At 47.9% G+C, this 22,752-nt stretch overlaps 1 protein-coding gene across 5 annotated transcripts; it reads left to right on the top strand.

The window, feature by feature from the left end:
* The first annotated feature begins 1,254 nt into the window (after window positions 1-1,254).
* LAT2 (linker for activation of T cells family member 2) lies at window positions 1,255-20,512 on the top strand. 5 transcript variants are annotated; one of them, XM_072937211.1, is made up of 13 exons: window positions 3,799-3,937; window positions 8,762-8,864; window positions 10,681-10,720; window positions 12,260-12,303; window positions 13,959-14,013; window positions 14,647-14,690; window positions 15,388-15,426; window positions 15,998-16,028; window positions 16,163-16,242; window positions 16,656-16,721; window positions 17,503-17,565; window positions 18,386-18,453; window positions 18,739-19,677. In XM_072937211.1, exons 2-13 carry the CDS (start codon window positions 8,780-8,782, stop codon window positions 18,901-18,903), a joined length of 780 nt encoding a protein of 259 aa, XP_072793312.1. In that variant the 5' UTR covers window positions 3,799-3,937; window positions 8,762-8,779; the 3' UTR covers window positions 18,904-19,677. The 5 variants fall into 5 exon arrangements, with proteins under 5 accessions (XP_032607774.3, XP_072793310.1, XP_072793312.1 ...); XM_072937210.1 differs by lacking the exon at window positions 3,799-3,937 and adding an exon at window positions 3,971-4,555; XM_032751883.3 differs by lacking the exons at window positions 10,681-10,720; window positions 18,739-19,677 and adding an exon at window positions 19,684-20,512 and having other exon boundaries at window positions 1,255-3,937.
* The last annotated feature ends 2,240 nt before the right edge of the window (window positions 20,513-22,752 follow it).

Below are 22,752 nucleotides of genomic sequence, written 5' to 3' on the forward strand. Positions count from 1 at the left end.
GTTGACATTGAGCATCTTGAAATCTGTGTTAAGTTGATGTTTTCCATTCTGATGGTTTCTGTGTTTCACTACCAGTGGAGTGCAAAGGCTCTGAAGGAAAGGGACTGCTTGCTTGTTCCAGTGTAGAATATACAGTTACCTTTGTACTTCTCAAGGGCTTCCCTGGGATGGATTCTCAGGATGCAATTTAGTTGGTGTTGCTTGTCTTAAATTTATAGAAAGGGGAGTTTCTGTGACTGGAAAAGAATTTGATTTCGAGCTGAGAGTGGAATTTTTTCATCTGGTAGTTGACTCCCTTCTCTTAAATGCCACTTAGCTACTGCAGGAACAAAGTATATTAAAAGTGGCAGAGAGACATCTTTGATTTGGTGCATACATTTTATTTATATAATCTGTAACTTATTCTGTTGTTCGTGATAGCACTTGCTGTAGCAGTACTAAACCAAACTGAATAGAAGCATTTAGGATGGTGTAATCATATTTTTGACCCTGCTTGCTGAAAGGCTTTAATCCTTCAGTGCCAGACACTTGACTCCAAGCCTGATGCACATTAGTAATAGCAATACCTTGATGACATTACATGTTCAGCCCCCTCCTGTGCATTAGGGCCTGCAGGGAAGCTCTGCTGTTCTCCTGTGTGTGCTCACAGGAGCCTGAGGTGGACACAAGGCATGAGCCATTAGGTTCTGGTGGTGTCTCGGTGGGCACGTGGTGTCAGCATTAGATTTGAAATCATGTTCCTCATCTCACTGTACCTGTTTGAGTGACTAAAGCATTTTCTGGTTTCCTTTTCCATCGTGGCAGCCTCTCTGTTCCGTGACATCACCTGCTCAGCAGCAGGTTCAGTGTGACATCAGCTTCCCTCATTTCTGTCCCCTCTGCAGCAAAGTACATCCAAGGGCTTCGAGGACTTTCAGCACTGTTACAAAAACAACCCTCTTACCTGTGTGCTCACCAATTCCTGTGTAAAGCTCTAGAGTATCCCAGGGTTGATGTTTTTGGGATGTTATTGCTGGGAATGCTACCACCACCTTTCTGCCCAGTAGGTTTCAGCCAGGTTAGTGTTCCCTGTGGTCAGGATTTACTTCCTACCACAAGATTGTTTTGTTCATGTCACCGTGCTCCCGAGATCTGCCTCTTTCTTTTAAATAAACCAAAAACTCACAAAGTACCTCTATAAACCCCTGCAAAATCTGTACTGTAACAAATCTGTATAATTTGTATTGCTGTATAAAAATTAAAATAAAAGCATTCAAACCTTCTAGGTTTTTGTCTTCAAATTTAAGGATTATTGTGTCCACAAGGATGAACTCAGCAGGATAAGAACGGGAAGCTTTGTACCAGAGGGATGTTTGGGATTAGTCTTTGCAAAGTTTACTTGGCCAAAGTTTTGTGAAGCACCCAGGCATCCTGGCTGTGAGATGGCTTTCCACTGGGTGGTAGCAGCATTTATTTTCCTTCAGCAGGAACGGAGCCGCTTTCGGTTTCAGCTCAGAGAGAACCAACGTGCAGCTGGGGCAGGGGAGGAGGCAGCACTTCCCCTTTGTCTGGGGAAAATCTCATTCCATTCCAGCAGAGAGAAAAGTTTCTAGGTGAATACAAAATTATCCAGCACTACTTCAGCACATCAGAAAATTTCCTCCAAGATGTGGCTTGTGTTAGAGCTGCTGTGAAAATGTTGCTAAACAAATGGAATGCATTGTAATCCCAATTAGTGGTTGGGATGAAACACATGCTCATTCTGTCCCAAAGCAAGAGGGGCTTGGTGCTGGTGCACAGCAACGCTTGACTTGCAAAGCTGGTGAGCTTGGAGCCTGTTGGAGCTTGGAAAACATGTTGGAGCTTTCTCAAACCTTCCAGAATTGAGTATGTTTGTGCAGAAGAAGCTGTTTAGATGATACCCTGTTTTCCAGTCCTTGTTTCACTACTGATTTTTGATCAGTGTTAGTCACAACACCTGATTCAAGTAAAGTCAGCTGGTCTTTGAGCAGCCCCCACCTTTGTGTGAATGTAAATCAGCCCTCAGGGCATTTGGCTTCCCGGGCCTGGGTAAACTGAGCCTGGTAGAAGATGGGTTCTAGTGATTTTCTGGACACAAGAGATCCCTCTGCAGCCTGTCAGCTTTGTATGAAAAGGTGAAAAAGTGGATTAGGTTAATTGGTGAATCTTCCTGAGGAGTAGGAACTGTGTTATAGGGGGAAAACAATCCCAAGTTGAAATGGATGAGCTTTGAAAAGAACACGAACGGTGAAATTATAATGTGGTGTTTCTGTAAGTTAACTGCAGTTGATAAAAACATGCTGCTCCTTTTGTCAAATCAGAAATTGTTTCTAGCAGCAGGTCTCAGTGAGGCAGAGGGGTTTCAGGAGGGTAGAGCCTGGTTTCCCAAGCCAGGTTTTACCTGAGGGGTAATGTCCACACCACAGCACTGAGTCTCACTTGAAGCTGAGACCCACCAGAGAACCTGTAAACAAATACGTGGCACCATTTTAGCAGTGGCTGTTCCTGATGAAATTCATTTTGGGTACAAAAGATGAACTTTAAATGTCTCCAGCATATTTTGAGTATCAGTTCTGCTATAAAGAACTCTTTTGCAAAACTTCTGTTGTCAGCTTTTGTGTGAACATGTAAAAACCCTGCTAGAAAGCTGTTAATAAACTATAATCACTAAGACCTCTGCTAGAAATGCCAATTTTGTAAAAACTCCTTTGGCAGTGAAAAAAACATTTCACATTTTGTAATGCCCTTTACAGAGACCACCCAGAAACCATGTGAGCAATTAAAAGGTGAGTCTGCCTCTTTTTATCTTTGGTTCAGATTATACTGATTTCAAGATAGGCTTCAGCACCTGGATTTTGTTTGGGAATGGCTCTGGAAGGTGCATTATTTTTGCATCTCAGATTAGAATTGGAAGAGAGAAAGTCTATTTGGATAATTATCTTATTGAAGTAATATTTCCTCTGAAAGCCTGATAGCTAGATTTCATCCCAGAGTTGCAAAAATCGTAACCAGTTAGCTCCTAAACAATTTTTATGATGAAGAGTCACCTTCTTGCACAGAGAGCTGGGTGTAGGTGGCTGGGCTAATTTAAATATAACAAAATTTCCCTTTACTGAACAATTTACATTGAGAGAGGATTTGTAGAACTGCAGTGAGAGCAGCGTGAAACGTTTTGTTTATGGCTGTAACTCGTGCACCCCGTGGCTTTTGTACTGTTGTTGCACAGCCACACATTGATGTGTGTGTGCAGACTTCCCTAGTGCTGGAGCAGGATCCCTCTTTCATGGACTGTGACAGGGCTTTAAGCCAATACAGAAATTCCCAATAGGGACTTCATGATCCCTCCTTATTCCATTCAAGCACGAAAAAATGTGAGGAATTACTTTATTTAGGAGTGCAGTGAAATTGTGCCAATTATGCTGAAGCATAAGAATTGCTTTTATTCTTACAGCACTGGACAGGATCTCCAGCTTTGGCCATTAGCAATGGTGACTGAGGTCAGTGACTTTGCTGCCTTTGTTATCATCCTTTCCATAAACACCCAGGGAGGGATTGCAGTTTGCTGTGCCTGCTTTGAGATTTTCCCAGTGGCAGCTGCTGCTTCCAGCGTGCAGCGTTATTCCTGCGCAGGCTCTTTGCTAAAAGGAACTTCTGTGGGGCACCAACAGCACCTGACCCTCAAGGGAAGTGGCCTCGGTGCTGTGTGTGGTCCCACGCTGCCCAAACCTCTTCCTCTCCCCACAGGAGACAGAGTGACCCCAGTGGGGTCGTGCAGGCAGAGGCGCGAGCGGCCGCCGGGCCGGGCAGCGGATGTTGGGGCTGGTGATTCACAGGGGCAGGAAACCAGCGACTGCAACGAGCCCTGGAGGAACCAGCCCCGGCAGCTGGAGGTGCTGGAGCAGCTGGGACACTTCAGGGACAGCAGCTGAGGCCGTGGGTAAGGTGGGTGAGGGAGGGAGGGATGGGCAGAGGAAAGCGCCCGGAGGTGTTTGGAGCTCCTGTGGGGACAGTGGGGTGTCCCACTGGGCTCAGAGATCCCACCTTAGACCTTGGAGAGCCTTTAAAGAGGTTCAAGGTCATCCCTGTAAAACCTCTCTGAAGAGCAACATGGTGGGTGTTCCCTCCTCACTGCTGCTCCTGGCCATCACCAGCTCCAAGGTAGGAATTTCCACCTCTCTCTTCCCAGCAGCATTTAGACCCCTCTGGACCCAAGAGGAGCCCATCCCACACAGCCTGGATTGCCTGTTTTACAGTACTGTACTTTACATCTCCTCATCCATCTGCTGATGGAAGCGTGGGTTTAATTACATTATTTCTGCATTCACATCTTCTAAAATATTCTGGAAGATTCAGTCTGTGCTGAGCTTCCCTCATCCCTGCATGGTCCTTTTTCTGGCTCCTGCCTGTGGCTCCTGGGACTGCTGCAGCCCACGCTGCTCCCCCCCTCCAAAGCCCAGTCCTTAAAAATAGCTGATTCAAACGACACTTCCTGGGTTTTCCATTGATTTCAGAGCTGACTGGCATCATGGATGTGAATGTATTTCTTTCACTGCATGTAAGTGCTTGAAATAGCTAATTCTAGATAGAAGGACAGTTGGTTTTGCATCAGTTTTCTCTTGTGTGAATAATGTTCAGTGTAAGACGGGCCACGAGGCAGATAATTTAGCAGAAGAGGATAATTTGGGGATAATCTTGCATGAGATTGGCTCATTTTTGTGGTTCTGGAGTAGTTACACAGGGGTTTCCTGTATTGCTAACATGGGGGCTCCCAGTGGAGGTGAATGATGCTGGGAGGCTTCAGTGCTCCTGGAACAGTTACAAATACAAGATATGTCTGTGAGTTATCTCCTTGTGCTGCCATGCCTGGTGTGATTGGGGTTTTGCACTGTATTTTCCACCCAAGTTTTTTTTAAAAGCATTTTCCAAAGTTATAATCTATGTGAAAGTTGGTGTATCAATTCTAACTTTCCCTTTTTATCATATGTTCTACTGAAATGCATCTATTGGCATGAAAGCCTGATCTACCTGAATAGTAGCTATAAAAACCCCAGACTTTAACTCTATGGCAGCAGCCTTCCTAAGAAGCCTGACACTGGCATAAATCTGGTAGGAAATGAGATGTGCAGACCTCTGGAAAGGAGCTTTTCTGAAGGCTCAGTGCTGGTCATTGAAGTCATTCCAGCCACAGGAGCTTCCTTGGTCTGAGACTTTAATTTCTGAATTGATGGGACTTTCTGTGGCAAATCTGTGCCACACAGGCAAGCAGAAAGTGGAGCTGCTTTTCTTAGACACGTTAGAGACATTGACTCAAGCTGAATATTGCATCTGTTCAACAAGTCAGTGTGCTGAATTTCATATGGTGAGTCTTTAAATACACTCTCCACTTCATATTTCATAGCAGTGACTCATCCTACCAGCCTGAATTAGAATTAATTTACTGCAAACTGGTGCAGGCCACAAAACTTACTGCAGGGGAGAGAAAGTGACTGGTTTATATTTGCCTTTTGGGCATTTTTTGATTGATAGAATACATAATATAAATACATTAAATACATAATATAAATACTTTATTTTAGTCTTTATCTTGCAATGTGAACTCAGGGGTGGGCTTGATATCTGCAAAGGGCTGAAATGTCTTAATCAGAAATTATCTCATGGAAAACCAGGTATTGCTGAGGCCACACCAACACATTCCTCACTCTCCTGGTTTCTCAGCAAAAAGTTAAAGTTCACTTTAAGTGCTCTTGCATGTTTTTTTAGTGAGCTTTGTGCCTTTTCTGCTGCTTATGGGAAGTTCTTCCAACCTTTCCATCCATTAGGAATTTTATTTCTAGCCTGTGCATATCCAGCTTATATCCACTCATTTTATAAGCCAGAATTGCCTTATTTCAATCTAAAAGTTTTTCTCACTTTGTTATGCTGCTCTTGGAGAGATGGACAGTGAGTGTCCATGTCCTCTTACTCTCCATTTCAGGGGAATTAGAAGCAGAAGACCTTTTAGTCTTCCTGGATAAAACCACCTCTCCTTCCTTTGGATCTTCATATTGAGCCTTGTTACTGGAGTGAATCCTTAAATTAGGACAAGACCTGGCACAGAGTAGATAAATTTTTGCTAGTTCATTAATTTTTCCGAATTTTTTTTAGTAAGAAAAAATCTGTCTCCTTGATTGCTAAAAATATCTGAGGCCAGAGAAGGAGCAGCCCCTGTTTGGGGAGACCAGACCACAGCGTGGTGCTGTCCCAGGAACTGCTTGTCTGGAGCAGCTGTTCCTGAGGGATTTGTGGGGTCATGGTGCTCAGGGTGTGCCCTGGTCCCAGCAGCTTCCTCAGCACAAAAAGGGGAAAAACAGGCAAAAGGAGAAGAGAGAGGTGCATGAGCAGAACAGGGCATTGTGACACATCCAAGTGTCACTCCTAAACTGGATGGGAACCTGTTTTCTCCCCGAGTTTGGGTTTAGCATTTTGAAGCAGGCTGGCCATCCATGAACTCCACACGTCCTCCTGTGCAGAGACCTCTGTGCCTCGAGTCTGTCTGTTCTGCTCTCCAACTCCCCAAGGCAGAGCACAGGGAAGCACATTCAGCCTTCCAAATATTTTATTTATATCCTGCTAGCCGTGAGTAAGTGCTTCCAGCCTTCTGCTTGTCATAAATCTGTTCCTCACCTCCTTCTGTCAGCTCCTTTCCAGAGCAGGGCTTGTACCAAAAGAAAGGATTTTCCACTGACTTGGGTGTTTGGGGAGCACAAATGATATTCAGGCTGATGTGTGTGTGACTTGGGGCTTTCTTGGGGCATAAAGATGTGATGGGGTGGGACACACCATGTCCTGTTCATCAGCCCTCAAACTGCCACTTTTTGTCCCTGGTGAGTGGGGGCTCAGGAGCAGACAGGTTTTGCTGCCTCACTGCCCGTGACCAAAATAAAACTGGCTCTGGAAAGGAGAAGGAGGCCTGCCATGCAACAGGACAAACTAGGTCAGTGTTGTCAGGTGTCTTCAGCTCTGCCTTGCCTTCATTTTAAAGAGAAAAAAAAAAAAAAAAAAAAAAAAGAAGGAAAAAAGTCAGGAAACCCCCAAAGCAGCAGCATTGCAGCTCTTTGTATTTTAGTCACCAGCACTGGACCAACTTCCCTCAGCTGCCTCTTGGAGATGCTTTAGACGTGATCCACAGCTCATGATTTCCATGGGGGATGCTGAGCAAAGGAAAAATGATGAGAAAAACCACATGGTTTTGACTAGGCTCTTTTGGGTTCTGGTCCTGCACCTCTAGGGTGGGTGCATGGATGTCTGGGCAATTAAAGTTAGAATAACACATCTCATCTTCCTCAGAAAGTGCTGCAAAAAACTGTGCAGGGAAAGAGAGGCCTCTGGGTGCCTGTAAAAGGCAAAGCCATGGTAGAGTGAGTTCTGGTAGCTGCCAGGTCCTGAGAGCCCAGGGAACCTGGAACACAAGAGGAATAAACCCAGTTTGTTCTCCAGCAAAGGGTGAGGTCCCTTCTGGACAGCCAGATGGTGTTTGGGAGCCACTGAGAAGATGCTGACACCAAACCATTGCTCCTGGCTTTGCTCAAGGTCTGTCTGAGTGGAAATGAGGGACTTTCCTTCCTCTCCTTTCCCTGCCCCATGCTGATTTACACCATGATTATTTTCACCATGCCCTGATAAACCAGAACCGTGGCACTGGGCTGAGACTTCAATGCAGACTGGACCACAAAGCTCCCACCAACACGCTCAGCTGCTGCTCCAATGCCTGGCAGGGACAGGAGGAAGGTGCTCAGCCCCCACAGGCTCAGCTGCCATGGCAGGCTTTGGGTCAGAGCAACTTCCAAACTTCTGCGGAGTTTGGGCAGAGAAATGTTGTTTATTCCACTTTAATCAAGCAGAGGCAGAAGGTGCTGAGCAGGGCAGAATCAAGCTGATGCTTTCTATTGTCTGCTACTGGCATTTGTTTTGTTATTTTGAATTATTTTAATTATTAATTACTATAATATATCTTTCCTCCTCCATTCACCAATTTAATGCTGGCTAAAGTTGTAATAAGAGAGGCTGGAGGTAGGAAGCAGGAAAGTTTCCTGCCAGCCAGAGTGATGATGTACTAGCCTTTGGCACGTTGAAGTTTCTCCATCTCAAGGGAAAAAAGAAAGTTGATTGAAAAGAAAAAGAAATTAAAATAATCTGTAACTAAAGAAAATCTGAACCAGGGGAATAGGAATGGGCTAAATGATCCATCTCAGTGCCAGCACGCTGCTTTCTGTGATATTTGTAGGATGTTTTGTATTTTAAAGGAAGAAGTTGAAGCCAAATCGTGCTGATTGTTAAAAAATGTTAGCTGCTGTTTGTGAAAAAGCCTGTCATGGAAAGGAGGGGAAGAGCCGGTGGCTGAGCCAGCTCAGAAAAACACGTGGGGAATTTCACACTGGGAGTCACTGGGAGCTGCAGGAAAGAGCCAGAACACGTTGTGCAAAGGTCTTGACTGTTTAAATATTGCCTTGTGCCTCCCTTTTGCCCTCTCTTCTAGATATTAAAAATATAGATATTGATGGCAGCAGGGTGGGTTTGGGGACTGGGAATGAGGAATTCAGAGCAGTGCAGGACAGGGCATCGCCTCTGCTGCCCTGTGCTACAGCCCAAAGTCCCTTCTGCACCCTCAGCAGCCTCCCTGGGGGTGGGAGTGCAAACAGCACCTGGCTTTTGGGGCTAAATCCCTCTGAGGGATGTCCTCAAGCCCCCACAGCTGACAGGGTCCCCATGGCGTGTGTTTCAGGCTGGATTTGGCCGGGCCATGGTGCAGCCGGAGCTGTGGGCGGCCGCGGCGCTGATGCTGCTCGGGGCGGCCGTCAGCCTCTGCCTCAGGTGCCAGCTCTCAGGTAAGTGCTGCCCTCATACACAGAACTGGGGAGCTCAAGAGAGAAAAAGACCCAGTTTCATTTCTGACCTCACAATATATAGAATTCCAAAAGTGACAGTGGATTGGAGGGTGCCAGCTCTCAGGTGAGTGCTGCCTATGGCTATCGGATATGAAATGAGCACACAGAACTTGGTGAGTTCAAGAGAGAAAAAGACCCAGTTTCATTTCTGACCTCACAATATATAGAATTCCAAAAGTGACAGTGGATTGGAGGGTGAAAGTGCCACCTCTCCAACCACACTGGTCAAACCAACAGTCCATCAATTCTCTCCTCCCATAAAGAACGCAAAACAATCATTATTTACATGAACAGCGCATGAGAACGCTGGTAGAAATCTGTAAACATTATCAGAAGTCTAAAGAAGTTTTATGAGAAACTTAAAGCTTTCAAAAGAACTATAAAAGAAAATTTAACACTTTCAAAAATCAGGGCAAACAGCTGCCCACCACCCTGGCTGGCCTTCCCTCTTGGAATGTCCCCTGCACTGTGTGGGTTTGGCTCTGCTCAGCTGGGTACCAGGACAAACTAGGGCAGTGTTGTCAGGTGTCTTCAGCTCTGCCTTGCCTTCATTTTAAAGGGAAAAAGAAAAAAAAAAAAAGAAAGAAAAAAGCCAGGAAACCTTCTGGGGATGGTTGTGCTCCGTGGTGGTGGTGGTGGGCACAGCCTTCACTGAGAGCATCGTGCAGCACCAACGGGTGGGAGCCACGAGAGCACAGCACACACAGACAGACAGACAGACACAGACAGACAGACAGATGAAGCAACTCAGCAGTGAAGATATGGGAGGGTCCAGGCATGGAGTTCCACCAAGAGTTTATTAGCTTTAGTTTATTAATTTTATGTAGTTCCAACAAGAGTTTATTATTTATTAACAAATAAAATTAGGGTTCAACACTGAAGGGGTCCACTGGCCAAAGACACAGACAAAGGAGGGTCCAGGGTATAAATACAGGGAAGGGACCACCAGGGAATGGCAGGGTGGATGGGCAGGGTTACACAAACCAGTGGGAACACAGGGAAGGGAGAACTCTCTAGAATGTGAACACAGAAGGGAAAAAGGGTAGGGAAGGCCAATGGGGAGGAGAAAACCAGGATAAATTAACACAGTGCTGCAGGGCACCATGGGCGAAGTCTCCTTCCTCACCCTGAGCTGTGAGGAGTGCCCAGAGCCTGCAGTGCATCTCTCCAGGGCATGGCTGGTATTTTCTCCCCAGGAGGCTCACAGGCTCCCACAGGGATGATCCCACAGCGTGAGCATGGGAGAGGCTCTGCCAGAGAGCCAAGAGAGAAGAAACACCTAAAAGTGCAGCCCCCCTTCCCTGGGACAGATGTAACACTGAGGTCCCTCTATGTGGTCATGTTGTTGGGTGGTTTTGGGGCTCCACCTGGGAGCACTAGCTCCAGTCAGACAAATCCTGCAGATTTGGGACAGAAGGGCAGGCAAGGAAGGGAGTCTGGAGGATAAATTCATATAAAGAGTAGGGAGAGCACCCAGTGGGGTTTGAGCCCCTCCCTGAGCATTGGGTGGGTTTTAATGGGTTGCAGTTTGGGGTTTGGGGGCAGGACTGGCTGCTGTGCTTTGTGGAGGTTAAGACAAAAACCACAATTTAAACATAGTTTCAAAAAATTTCACCAAAACCCTCCTGCAACTGCTGCTCACTGCCTCCCCTGTCCTCATGTGCTTAAGAAGTTTTGGGAATGTATTTTACTGGCCTTTCTGACCTCTAACTCCCAAATCATCCTTTCTAAGAGCTTTTTCTTCCTTGTCTTCCAGCTACCAAACGGGAGACACAGCTGAATGAGCGGAGGAGCCAGTAAGTTGCTTTTCCCAAACATGTTTCTCCCCAAAACAACTCACCAAGGGTGAGCCCCAGAGCCAGACCCAAGCTGAAATCTGGGTTTATATAAAATAAAATAAAATAAAATAAAATAAAATAAAATAAAATAAAATAAAATAAAATAAAATAAAATAAAATAAAATAAAATAAAATAAAATAAAATAAAATAAAATAAAATAAAATAAAATAAAATAAAATAAAATAATGCCAGGATGGGATGCAAGGCAGCGTGCTCCAGCCCAAGGGGCTGCTGAAGGCGCAATGCCTTTACAGAGAATAATCCAAAATGAAACTGAAGCTGACTGTGATGTCGTTGAATCATTAACTAGTTGGAAAAGATCTGGGAGAGAAGGGCAAGTTCTTATCCTGTTCTGTTGTGCCCTGAAATGAGATGGAAAGATTATTTGCTTCATAAAGAAGCCCCTGCCCTTGGCTGGTGCTGGTTGGACCATGTAGCAGAGCAAGCACTGACCTACAGCACAAGAAATGAAGGAAATGCAGTGTACACACATGCACTGCCCCTTATTTCCTTCAGCAACAGACAAACCACAGTACATGATGTTAAAAAAGCAAAGTTGGATTGTAAGCTTTGTTACAGCAGATGCAGTGTGGCTCTGCAGAGGCCTCCAAGGGGTTTGGGGTTTGTTTGTGTGGGGAAAGGCTCTGGAGTGATCCATTGTAGACTAATGGAGCAGCCACTGCAGGTTCTGTCCCCACAGGCTCCATCCCTCAGGGACTCCTGCTGAATTGTCCCAACTTCTTGACATTTATACCGGGATTAGGTGGTTTGGGCTCAGGTTTGTGGCGTTGTGTGCTTTTTCTGGAGGTGTGGTTTGGGTGTCTTGCAAGCAAAGTGGTTTGAATCTTTGGGTTTTTTGACAGCCTTGGGCCATGAATCCCAGCTGGGTGTGGGGCAACCCAAATGAAAAAGGGGGAAAGGGTTCCCAAAATTGGAATTAATAAGTACCTGTGTAGAAACACAGTGGAAAATGTGTTGAATTCTCTTGTGCTCTGAAAAGCAGCTCTCTTATTAACTAAAAAGTAAAGATGTCACTGGGCATAGGTTATCATTGATAACATTATTTTAGTCATGTTTATATTAAGGGATGATGGGAGGGGCAGAGGCTGCAGTGGAGGTGAAGTGGTGGGGTTTGAAGCTATTCCATGCATGGGTAAAAAGTTCTTCTGGCCTTTGGTCACTGAAGCATCAGAATGAGAATTATCCTAAACGATGTTTTCCTCATCCCTGGATCCTTCCCTTGCATATGTTGGCTGCTCTACCAGTGGTCCTAAACCACATCCTGTCTTTAAAGGATCAAAGAATTGTCCAGAAAAATGCTCCCAGGTCATCCAGGCCCTGCATGCATGTCATGCTGAGCAATGCAGCTTGGCATCTCACAGAGCCCAGCATGGTGCTCCCTGCCCTCCACTCACCAAACAGTCAGGTCTCTTGTATCTGTTTTCCTTGTCATAAACCCCAAAATTCAGCTGAGGTTGTCCTGCTGTTTTTCTCAGGCTCGAAAGCCAGCAGAGATTTGAGGTGATTCGATCCCATACCGGTGAGTATGAGCATTGCATGTGGCTCCTGCCTCGCGGTGTGAGGGCCCTGCCTGCATAGCACAGGGAGAAAGTAATGTTCAAAGGCTCACCTTGAAGCCAGGCCATGAAATGGTGAGACCTGGATTGTCCAAGCCACCTTAGATGCTTCTAGGTGTGTGAATTCTGAGCTCTAGTAAAAAACAAAATGCCCTTTGCATTGACAATGATTCACCAAAGTGATGCCGTTGAGAAGTGACACCTCAGCTGCTGGGGCTCTTGGACCCGTGCTGTGCACCCTGTGAGAATGAAGGTGTGGGTGACAGGAGTGACTCATTCATCATCCCCCCTCTGCTGCCTGCAGCAGCTTGGTTTCAGCACCGAAATTTTGGGTTTTATGCTGCAAGGAGCGGCTGCAGGTCCGTGTGTGGTGTGTCTGTCTGCAGATGGCTGTGCCAGGTCTGTGTGAGGTGTGTCCCTCTGCAGATGGCTCTGCCAGGTCCATGTGCGGTGTGTCCCTCTGCAGATGGCTGTGCCAGGTCCGTGTGCGGTGTGTCCCTCTGCAGATGGCTGTGCCAGGTCCATGTGTCGTGTGTCCCTCTGCAGATGGCTGTGCCAGGTCCATGTGTCATGTGTCCCTCTGCAGATGGCACTGCCAGGTCCGTGTGCGGTGTGTCTGTCTGCAGAGGGCACTGCCAGGTCCATGTGAGGTGTGTCCCTCTGCAGATGGCACTGCCAGGTCCATGTGTGGTGTGTCCCTCTGCAGGTGGCACTGCCAGGTCCATGTGTGGTGTGTCCCTCTGCAGGTGGCACTGCCAGGTCCGTGTGTGGTGTGTCCCTCTGCAGATGGCACTGCCAGGTCCATGTGAGGTGTGTCCCTCTGCAGATGGCTCTGCCAGGTCCATGTGAGGTGTGTCCCTCTGCAGATGGCTGTGCCAGGTCTGTGTGCAGTGTGTCCCCATCTGCAGATGGCACTGCCAGGTCTGTGTGCCAGGTCCATGTGAGGTGTGTCCCTCTGCAGATGGCACTGCCAGGTCCATGTGAGGTGTGTCCCTCTGCAGATGGCACTGCCAGGTCCGTGTGCCAGGTCCATGTGAGGTGTGTCCCTCTGCAGATGGCACTGCCAGGTCCATGTGAGGTGTGTCCCTCTGCAGATGGCACTGCCAGGTCTGTGTGTGGTGTGTCCCTCTGCAGATGGCACTGCCAGGTCCGTGTGAGGTGTGTCCCTCTGCAGATGGCACTGCCAGGTCTGTGTGTGGTGTGTCCCTCTGTAGACGGCTCTGCCCTGCCCAAGGACTCTGCTGCCTCCAAGCCCCTTCACCCCTCTGCAAATCTTTCATCTCAGCCTGCCCAAAGCTCTCAACTGCCCCTTGCAGTGTGGAGGGAGAGGAATGACCCCCGAATCAAGTGGGTTTGGGGGACAGTAGGTGACAAGGCAGTGCCTGGGACTGTAGCTTCCTCCTTTGCAAGCTCTGTGGTCTGCACAGACACCACCTTTTTCTCTAGTTGTTTCTTGTTTTGACCATTTTTGAACATTCAAGGAACAATCTGGAAGCTATTTTAGGATGCATTAGGAAAATGCATTGCCAGGGATTCCTGTCTGGTGGATGTTCTGTGCTCTTTAACATATTTGCTGCTGCCATAATAATTAACATGATAATTTTGTTGTTGTTGCCAGCTGCAACCCGAAGGCTGGAAAAAAGTAAGGAACCTGAAAAGTTATCAATAGCAAGGTAGGAAAAAACCCAAATAAAATCTAGTTCTAGAGCCAAGGTTGGATGAAGTTCATCTAATATACATGAACATCTGGGATTGCATTCTGGGCCCTATAGATATGGCTTGGGCTGTATTTAAAATCAAAGAATAGTTTGAGTTGCAAGGGACCTTTCAAGGTCATCTAGTCCAACCTGGTGAGGAGCAGAGACATCTTCAACTTGATTGGGTGGCTTCACTTGTTGATGGTCAATAGTATATTCAGACTTTTTCTGGATTTTGTTCAGTATGATTGCATTCTTCTGGCAACTGATTAAATCAAACCCAGGAGAGTGAGCTGTGGCTGTACATAACAGACACATCATGGAAAGGAAATGGCCATTACTCACTTATAAGCAGTTTGGTGTGATAAATCCCCTTCTCCCCACCACCAAAATCCCCAGTAACTACACAGCCATTGTAACTCTGCAGCAATATTCAAGCATAGTTATTCCCATTTTGGGACTTTACTCCAAATTCTTAATCTCCCCTTGCTCCATGTGTGTACTTGATAACCTCACAGGGAGGTGCCATGCATGGTCCTCCTGATGGTGTGTAACTGCTGGTAGGGTTTGCTCAGACCATGGATTTTAGGTCTCTTTTCTCTCTTTCAGTAAAGCCAACGAGGGGCTCAGTGCTTCCCATCACACTGGATATGGTGAGCAGCTTCTGGGACAGGCACAGATACAATGAACCACATCTCCTTCCAATCCCCTTCCATGGGCAGGGACACCTTCCACTATCCCAGGTTGCTCCAAACCCCTTCTAACCTGGCATTGGGCACTTGCAGGGATGGGGCAGCCACAGCTGCTCTGGGCAGCTTGAGCCAGAGCCTCACCACCCTCACAGGGAAAAATGTCTCCCCAATATCCCACCTAACCGAGTCCTCTGTCAGTGGGAAGCCATACCCCCTTGTCCTGCCACTCCCAGCCCTTGTCCAAAGTCCCTCTCCCCTTTAGAAGGGGCTCTAAGGTCTCCCAGAGCCTTCTCTTTTCCAGCTTGAACAACCCCAGCTTTCCCAGGCTGTCTCCAGAGCAGAGGGGCTCAGCCCTTGGAGCACCTTTGTGCTCTCCTCTGGACTTGCTCCAGCAGGTCCACATCCATCTAAATTTGGGTCTGTCCTGGGTCTGAGTTTAAAACCCAGTGCTCATCCTGCTGTGGCTGACCCGTCCTGGTCAGAGCCCCAGGCACAGATTGTTTAAAATATCACCCCTGGCTGTCCCAGCTCCTGTACCCCGGAGTGTCCAACCCTCAGAGCTGAGCAGGGGTAGAGCTGCTGGTGCCTCCCTCCATTGTCAAACTGCTCCCACCACTCAGCTTGAGTTCACTGTAATGTGCCCCTCTCTTGTCCCCAGGGAGCAGGGACCAGGCCAGGTACCAGAATTTCCTGGCAGGTAAGTGCTGCAGCCATCTGCCTGGGCGTGTGGGAAGGAAGGCTGCCCAGGGGATGGGAGGTCTCAGGGGATGGGAGCTGGCAGGGAGCACACAGGCAGCAGCACTGCAGCTGGCAGAGCTCTGGCTCGGTCAGTTTAGACATTGCTTTGTAAGACACACCCTGATCTGATTAATGGGCAGAGCACAGGGGGTCGGATGCTCCCGAGCCCGCTGCTCCCTCCCGGGGCAGTGTGAGCTGCTGCTTGCCCTAAGAGGATTATTGGTGTGTGTGGGGCTGTGCTCTCCTTTCCCAAGGCAGGGAGCATATTCCCCATCTCCTGCCAGCTGGCAGGATGTGTCCATGAGAAGCAGTGAGCCAGGGTTTTCCCAGGACCTGGGGTGGATCGGGGCTACCTCCCTGTGCTCCAGCCACCTGGCTCAGCTGTGGACAGGCTTTGGGGCTGGGCCAGGGCTTTGTGGCTGCTGGGGATGTCGGCTGTGGTTGTGCTGGGGGTGTCCAGCTGTGCCCAGGGATGGCTGTTCAGGTTGATGCCTTGGTGGGGTGCTGACAGCAAACCCTTGTTCCTGCAGAGAACTGCCTGGAAGAAGACACTGCCTATGTGTAAGTACCCTGTGCTGCTGCCAGCACAGTCCAGTGGAGCCATACTGGTCCCAGTGCTGTCCTGGTGCTCCCATGGCTCAGCCTGGGAAGCCTGTGCTGGGCAGGAGGAGCTGACAGTGCTGCTCTCCTCACAGGGAGCCCATGTCTCTGGATCACTACTACAATTGCACCAGGCTCTTCAAACCACCCTGTGGCAGATCTCCAGGCAAGCCAGGTGGGTTCCTTCATCCAGCCTGGTTGTCCCGTGGCTCCAGGGAGCTCGTGAGACTGTTCTTGCTGAGGTCTGTGCATCACTGTGTACGGCCTGAAGCACGTGTGGGTCCAGGGGACACATCCATTAAAAGGGTGTAGCAGAGCTGTGGGATTTGAGGGATGTCCAGGCCCCTATCAGTCCATCTGTTGCCTATTAACAGGAGAGCCCAAAACCACTGGAGATTGTGCTCCTGTGGGAGTGACAACCCGATTCCATCCCTTGGTCACCACAGGCTGGCACAAAGAATAACAATTTTTTAGCTAAACTATATCTCCTTGTGGGAAACAGCCCCCTCCTGCAGGTGCTGAGGGATCTTCCCAGGTCACTTATACTTCCATAGGTCCTTTGTCACTCCTCTTTCTTCTCTCCATCAGAGAAAGATGAGGATTCCTATTCCTATGAAAATGTGACCATTGGAGTGTCTCAGGGCTCTGATCCAGGTAAGTGTGCTGCTGTCACGGGTCATGTGTGTCACACAAAGTGCAGAGAAGGATGGTGACCTGCTTAGCCAAGAGAAACCTGCTTGATCACAGCTCAGCTCTTCCTACCAGCTCTGTGCCATGGAGCTGGCACACAGGGGCTGCTGCAGGCACAGAGCAGGCCTGGAAAACATTTCCCCTTTCTGCAGGAAAATGCACCTGGTGATATCTCCACCCTGATGCTTTTGACTTGGTGGTTTCTGCAGCAATTCAGGAGCTTTGGGGTCTGCATCTTTAGGTTGTTGGTGTTGTTTTAGTCAGGATGGTTCTAGGTTCTTGCCCCCAGCTCAGGTTTCTCACCAAATCCAGCACAAGAAGGCTGAAGCCAGGAAGCTTCTGGAGGATGACACTGGGCCACAGTGTCCCTTCAGGGCTTCCAGCATCAGTCCTGGGGTGTTGCAATCAAAATAGGAAGTGAGTTTTGTTTCCTTCTGTGAGCTAACACACGCTTTCTGCACTGCTGGAGCTGCCCTGCTCGTGCCTGGCTTTGTGCAGAGTGATTAGAGGAGGCAGGAGCAGCAGGGACCTGTCTGATCCCCATCCATGCCTGCAGATACCCAGGGACACGGCCAGGGCTGCAGGAATGATGAGGCAGCACCAGCAGATCTGGATCTGGGCTGGCTGGAAGCTCAGCCACGTGCAGGGCGCAGCCGGGGGCAGTGATGGGAGGGGGTTCCACAAAGGCCCTTTTTAGTCCATTTGCTGCTCAGTATCATCCTGTCCAAACCCTTTCTTGTCACAGATGAGGCTGTAGACTATGAGAACAGCATGACAGTACTCACATGGAAACTCCAGCAAGGGCAAGGTACGTTCTCAGCTGTTATTTGCTCTTCAGGGCTTACTGGCCTGGAACCCTCTGCCAGTATAGACCATGCAAGGCAACACAGCCATCACCTGGGTCTTGAGTTCATTTTTTCCCCAATTGTCCATGATAAATATCCAAGGCAATGTGCAACTTGTAACACACTCCTGTAACTGAATGCTGCTCTGTTGGGACATGGTGTCTGTGGTACTCAAAAAGCACTTTTTGGGTGGCTGTGCCTAAACCCTGACCATGGGATGCTACAGAAAAATGTTGTTCTGCAGGTCTTATATCTTCTTACACTTGAGGTTGTCCCAGAGCAAGCACAGCTGTGTAATCCCCTGTGCCACAGAACTTTGTGCACACACCCAGTGGGCCAGCCCTTGACTCTCCTGCTGTAGTCAGGGGCCCTATTTCTCAAGCTGACCTTTTAACCAGAGTTTAATTTAATGTGTGGCTTCCTGTGAGGCATGAGGGTAGTTCTGGCCTGGGGGACAGTGGGGAGTGTACACATATATTAAAGAGCTTTGTGTTTCTGGTGTGAAAGTTGTCTCAGAAAAGTGATTCCTGTTTGCATACTCTCTAGATGAAATCCTTTTTGGCTCTGAAGAGCTGCCCAGTGTTTGCAAATTTGCTGTGATCATTTTGAAGCCTCTTCAAGGAGACCTTGACACTGATCTGAGTTTTCTTAGCCCAGGCACAAAAACATGTCAGCAGCAAAAGCTAAATACTGGCAGGACACACGGTGTGTCAGTGGTCTGTGTGTTTTTACATTGTATTTTTACACCTCTCACTGATAAGTGCTTCCCACCCTCACCCACAGCCCCGGTGACAGAAAGCCTGGATGATGAGCCAGACTACATCAACACAGATCCTGCTGTCAGAGCAAAGGTAGAAACAGAGTAAATGGTTGGTGTGTTAAGGTAGGGTGGAAGGATTTGGTTTATGGTGTTTATTTTGGGGTGGGAAGATTTGGTTTATGCCAAAGGGAGTTCATCTGGAGCTCTGCCCTTGCTGGCAGCACCAGCACAGCAGCCCACATGGGCACGGAGGAGTGTGAGGAGCCCACCCTGTGCAGTGCCTCACCTCTGGCTGGTGCCAAGTGACTAACACGGATCATGGAGACAAATTTGTCCAAGTCCATGTCCCAGCTCCAGCACTGCCCTCCTCCAACAGGCACAGGAACTGCAAAGTGCTCTGGAGCAGCTGGAGCCAGCACTGCTACATGCCGTGGGCGCCCAGAGTCCCTGCTCTGAGCAGGGATTCCCTCAGCTGAGCCCTGCCTGCTGTGCTAGGACCACACATCCTGCCCCATTGTCACCACCAGACCGATGCTGCTGATAAATTACTCAAGGTAGATAAATATAAAAACTGCAGAGAGCTGCAGGAAGGTTGCATGACACTGAGGGACAGTGAATGATGTGCTGGTCAGTGCTGGACACCCTGCTCCAGACTGGACTAGGACTCCAGCTGGGAGATGGATTGGGACCAGTATCGCTCTCCTTGTTGGGTTTTTACCCTTTTGAGCACCTGTGGAGGCTCATTGGGATTGTCCTTATGCCATGTGCCAGCTGCTTTAGTTTTATAGGGTTTCATATTCCCAGAATGTAAGCACCAGCAGTGGGCAGACTCACAAAACTGGATCTTTCTGAAGCCATTCAGAATACTTAAGATTTATCCCCACCATGCAAAGCACAGTCATCCTATTCTGCACACTAGGGCATTTGCTTCTGCTGGATGTAGCTAGACATGGAAAAACCCAGCCTGAGAAACCTGACCCTATCTTGCTGCCAGGCACCTTTTTGCCATTATAATGATGCCTCTGTTGTAGCATTTGCTAGCAGAGTAATATTCTGAAATCTCAATGTCCAACCAAGAAATGCCAGCAGAAGTTCTCCACCAAGGGAGGCTGAACTGAGAAATGGGCTCCTGGTGCCCCTGTGCCTCCTGCTCTGATCGGGGATCATCCTCCAGGAGCACGACTGGGGTTCCTGCTTAGACATGGACATTTTGTAGTGTATGTCACTGTTTGTCTCTGGAAAGAAAATGTAGCAGGCAGCAAAGTTGAAAGCAGGGATTAAAAGTCAGTGGACTCACTGTTTTTTCTCCTCTTATTTCAAGTATTCTGCATAAAGACTGAAGAAATCTTTTGCTGAGCTGTAAGAGCGTACCCAGCGAACATGCACACAGGGAGAGAGGAGATTTCCATCCCTCAGTGAAATCTCTTCTACAAACTATGCCTGCAGTGACATAGAAGGGGTGTCACTGAAAGAAGAACTACACTGCTTGAAGCCCCACAGAAGTCCAGCAGCAAACCAGCAACTGGAGAGAACACTCTGCCCCCAGAGACCATGGGCAAGCCCCAGGCTCCTCATCCTAATCTCATTTTCCTGCATGTGCACTCGAAGATGACCAGTCTGGGCAATATTTTCTCCTGTCAGACATGAAATGAATTCTTAACTTGCTGAGCAGTAATGCAGCCAGCTACTTTATTTGTCAGGGTGACTCATGCACAATGGTATTAAGCCATAGGGATTACATTCTGATTTAGTTCCTGTGCTCTCCTATAGAAGCAGTTTCCTACGTGAGAGGAACTGGCGAGGCAGAGGTGGTGTTTATAACAGCAGTGGTTGTCTGGAGCTGAATGAGATTCCAACCTGTTCACAAAAGCTAAAGAGGATTAAACTCCTGCCTTATCCATGGGCATGTAATTCACAGTGTTGGTCTATGGCAGTTTTCCTCATGTTTCAGTATCTGTTTTAAGATCATACAAAGAACAACAGCAACTGTGAGAGTCAGATCCGCAGCCACCAGCCTCAGAAACTGTACCAGTCCCTCAAATGGCTGTTGGAACATCTTCCCAGAAACAGAATCCCTATTTCCTGAGCCCTGATGTACAGATCTGACACTTCTGGAACACTTATTAAAACTGAAAAGCTTCCAAAGAAAATGGGGTGTTTTGCTATGGTTTGCAATGATAGATGTCTGCATGATCAGGTGACATAGAGATGGGAGGACATGAGGTGACATGGAGTGATGTGCAGGATCTTATGGGGAAAAAATGCATTAAAAGCCTTCTTCCTTAAAATCAGATCAGAAAACTGTTTCAGGAAAGAACACAGCCCACACTCATGGTGAGTGAGCAGAGAAGGGGAGCTAAGGGCTAGAGAGCTGTGGTGTGGGAGATGTCAGGTGCTTCCTGCTGCAAATTACTTGGCTCTAATTTTAGCAGAACCACCAAGAGAGACCACAGGTGCCCACCACTGGTGTAGCTGAAATGGTGGGTGGGTTGGAGTTGGGCTCAGGAGAAGGTTTGCTAGTGGTTCCAACAAATGCTACAAGTTTCCAAAGGACTTTTACAACAGAGGAAATCTAGTGCACTGCAGGGATGCACACAGGCAGGGAGCTACAGCCTGGTTTTCTGCTCACTCCAGCCCAGCTTCTCCTCACACCCTTAGGTTTCCTGATGGTCAAATGCTCTGCAAAAAGTCTGCACAGTGCATGGCAGCAGGGTACCCATGAGCCAGCAGCACAGACAGGGACAGCCTGTGCTGGCTCTGCACAGGCTCCCAGGCAGGCAAAGGGTGCTTTTGTCACTGAAATTGTGTCTGGACCTCACAGAGCTATGAGACTGTTGGGATTCATCCTCAGCACCTGAAGAAGCTCCACTTTCCATGAAGTGCTGCAGTCTGTGGATTGTTCACTGCAAGGGTGAGCTCGTTGTGGGTGATGTCTGATGATGTTACCCACTGGTGATTCATCTCCCAACCAACGGAGCCGTTCATGAATGGCAGATTAGCAGCAGTGACAGATCCTTGGCACACAGCAACAGATCCAGCTGGAGACCTTCCAGAAAGTTCTAGACATTAGGTCAGTGCATGGTCAAAACATGAAAATACAAGATTTATTGTTCTCCTCACTAAGCAGGGAGGCAGATTGCACCAGTTAGACTTTCTTGGGACAAGGTTCCTTCATTGCCAAAGCCTGAATTTGAAAGTTGTGGAGCCAAAGCAGGCAGGGCAGAACTGGACATGGAGAATCTTCCCTTCACTTACTGGGGTCTGAGCAAATCCCCTTTGCAGCTCTCCAGAGCAGTCAGCTGTAGTGAGGCGTAAATCCTTTGTAAAGCTTCTGGAGCACTTCTCAGCCACTCATCTCATTACACTGGAAGGTATCCAGGGTCTGTTTCAGGAACTCTCATCAATAATGTTTGTTATTAGTCTTGCTCTGAACAACCTCACTCTTTTTCTCTGCAGTGAGTAAGTACAGACGTGTGTGTTCACTGACACGCTGTCCTTTTGGGACTGGCTTTAGGTGTGCAAGGGTTTCTGGTGCTCAGCCAGAATTGTTAGACACAGTTGTTTGAACCTAATGCAAGGAGATTTATATCTCCCCTGGGTCCACCTCTCCCCACTTTAGGTAGGCAGTTAAGTGAGAAATTCACTTCCTGTTTTCAATTTAAGGTGCTTTAGAAAAGTAGTTCTGGTGGTGCAGCTCTGAAAATGGAGCTGGGGAGTCTGTGCCAAGTGCTGGAAAGCAGCAGCTCTGCACTCAGAGGGGGAACAAATGCCTGTGGAGAGCAGGAGGTGTTGGTGGCCTCTGGGATCAATACTAGCCCTCATCTTAGGAAAAGTGAGTGTGATTATGTCCCTGCAGAGCTGGAAAGGATTAGCCCAGAGGAGAGGCTGCTCCAAACTGGAGCTGTGAAATGCAGCTACTGCATACAGTTGAGAAGAAACCCTCTGAAACCAGGTAGGAACAGGAACCATGACACTTCATGTTCCTCACCTGTCCACTGGCACCACCACTGTGGGCAGGCACTTCCCACAAGGTAAAGACTGGCCTTGAGTCATCCAAATATGGTGTTTTCTGGTTTATGAAACATCCATGGTAACACCTCTCCCTTCCCCATTCCAATGAACACATTTAATGAGAAAGCAAAGACAGAGGAGGCTGGCTGTGATGTGCAGTCAAAGGAAACTTAACCTTATTTAAATTTTTGGGGACAAAACCTGTGATGCTGTGTCTGTAGAGAACTCAGCAGCTCAAGCCCCAGAACTAAACTATTAGTTGTGTATTTAATAGTTTGGGTTGATAGTAACTTTGGGTGGGAACCAAAGCTTAAGTTCAATACGTATCTAGTGAAGAATGTACTTTGAGCATTACATCCATTATTCCAAGTGCTGTTTG

This window comes from Taeniopygia guttata, chromosome 19 (genome assembly GCF_048771995.1).
Source record: "Taeniopygia guttata chromosome 19, bTaeGut7.mat, whole genome shotgun sequence".
Classification (NCBI taxonomy): Eukaryota; Metazoa; Chordata; class Aves; order Passeriformes; family Estrildidae; genus Taeniopygia; species Taeniopygia guttata.